We start from the raw sequence: 1,141 nt of genomic DNA, 5'->3' as shown, positions 1-1,141 counted from the left end.
ATAGGCTCCCCATGCAGCCATAGGTTCCCCATGCAGCCATAGACTCCCCATGCAGCCATAGGCTCCCCATGCAGCCATAGACCCCCCATGCTTGTGCTACATAAACTTGAGCAGCAGCTGCTGCCTGAACCCCAAAGACTGTGACCTGGGCTTCCCTCCACCGGCCTCCCCTATCTCGATTGTTTTTTCCAAATGGCTCAATGCCAGGAGCAGCACTGTAGCCCTGGTCTTGTCCAAGGAGGGACATGTCACAGACACTCAGAAATGGTAGGATAAGACAAGGCGGGTGAGTGCCGTCATCCTATTCAATGCACACAGGTGAACGTGGGCCCGAGTAACTTGAGGGGATGGGCAGGGGTGGGAGGGGGGGGGAGAACGATGGGAGGGGTGACGTTGATGAAAAGGCTCGGTACTCCTTGCCTGACATGTTGAGTTGAAACCCCTTTTACAACTACTTTAAAATAATTTGAAGAAAAAACTGGATAGCTGTTGTGAGATGGAACTGTATGAGCTTCAGCTGCGAGCGCACTCATGGCCGGCCTGCCTGACCTTTCCCTACTGTGTTCAGATCGTCTGAAAGCTTCGACTGGTCACCAGTGGCTGTGGGTTTGAGGAGCTCGGCGTGCTGCCCTAAGCTTTGTTGTTTCCTCTTGATTTTTTAAGGAACATCTTCCAGGATCTGTAAGTGCCAAGAAGGAGACAGCATGTCCATGATTGCAGCTTTCTACAACAACAAATCCATTCTCATCACTGGGGCCACAGGCTTCCTGGGCAAGGTGTTAATGGAGAAGCTGTTGCGCACCAGCCCCAGCCTGAAAGTCATTTATATCCTTGTGAGACCCAAGGCTGGCCAAAGCCTCCAGCAGAGAACCTTTCAGATCCTTAACAGCAAGGTAAGCCCTGTGCAAGGCTTGCTGGGGGCCACAGCATTTCAGGGAACAGAACCAGTCCTTCAGGGTCCCCATGTAATCCCAAACATCAAGGAGAGAACAGAGGTGCTTTTCTCAGCCTAGAGCAGGGGAGATTCTTTTTTTGGGGGGGTGTCCGGTCATGGGGCCTGAACTCTGGGCCTGGGCACTGTCCCTCAGCTCTTCAGCTCAAGGCTAGTGCTCTACCACTTGAGCCACAGCGCCACTTCCGG

The 1,141-nt window shown here is 53.1% G+C and overlaps 1 protein-coding gene across 1 annotated transcript in view; it reads left to right on the top strand.

Annotated features, from left to right (window-relative positions):
- Nucleotides 1-704: 704 nt before the first annotated feature.
- Nucleotides 705-1,141, top strand: part of Far2 (fatty acyl CoA reductase 2) — a 25,024-nt gene continuing 24,587 nt past the window's right edge. Inside the window, exon 1 of the mRNA XM_013033425.1 lies at nucleotides 705-893. Coding sequence (XP_012888879.1) covers nucleotides 705-893 — 189 coding nt within the window. The remainder of the gene's footprint in view (nucleotides 894-1,141) is intronic.

The sequence above is a fragment of the Dipodomys ordii genome, unplaced genomic scaffold (assembly GCF_000151885.1).
Source record: "Dipodomys ordii isolate 6190 unplaced genomic scaffold, Dord_2.0 Scaffold167, whole genome shotgun sequence".
Classification (NCBI taxonomy): Eukaryota; Metazoa; Chordata; class Mammalia; order Rodentia; family Heteromyidae; genus Dipodomys; species Dipodomys ordii.
This window is presented reverse-complemented; position numbering and strand designations above follow the sequence as displayed.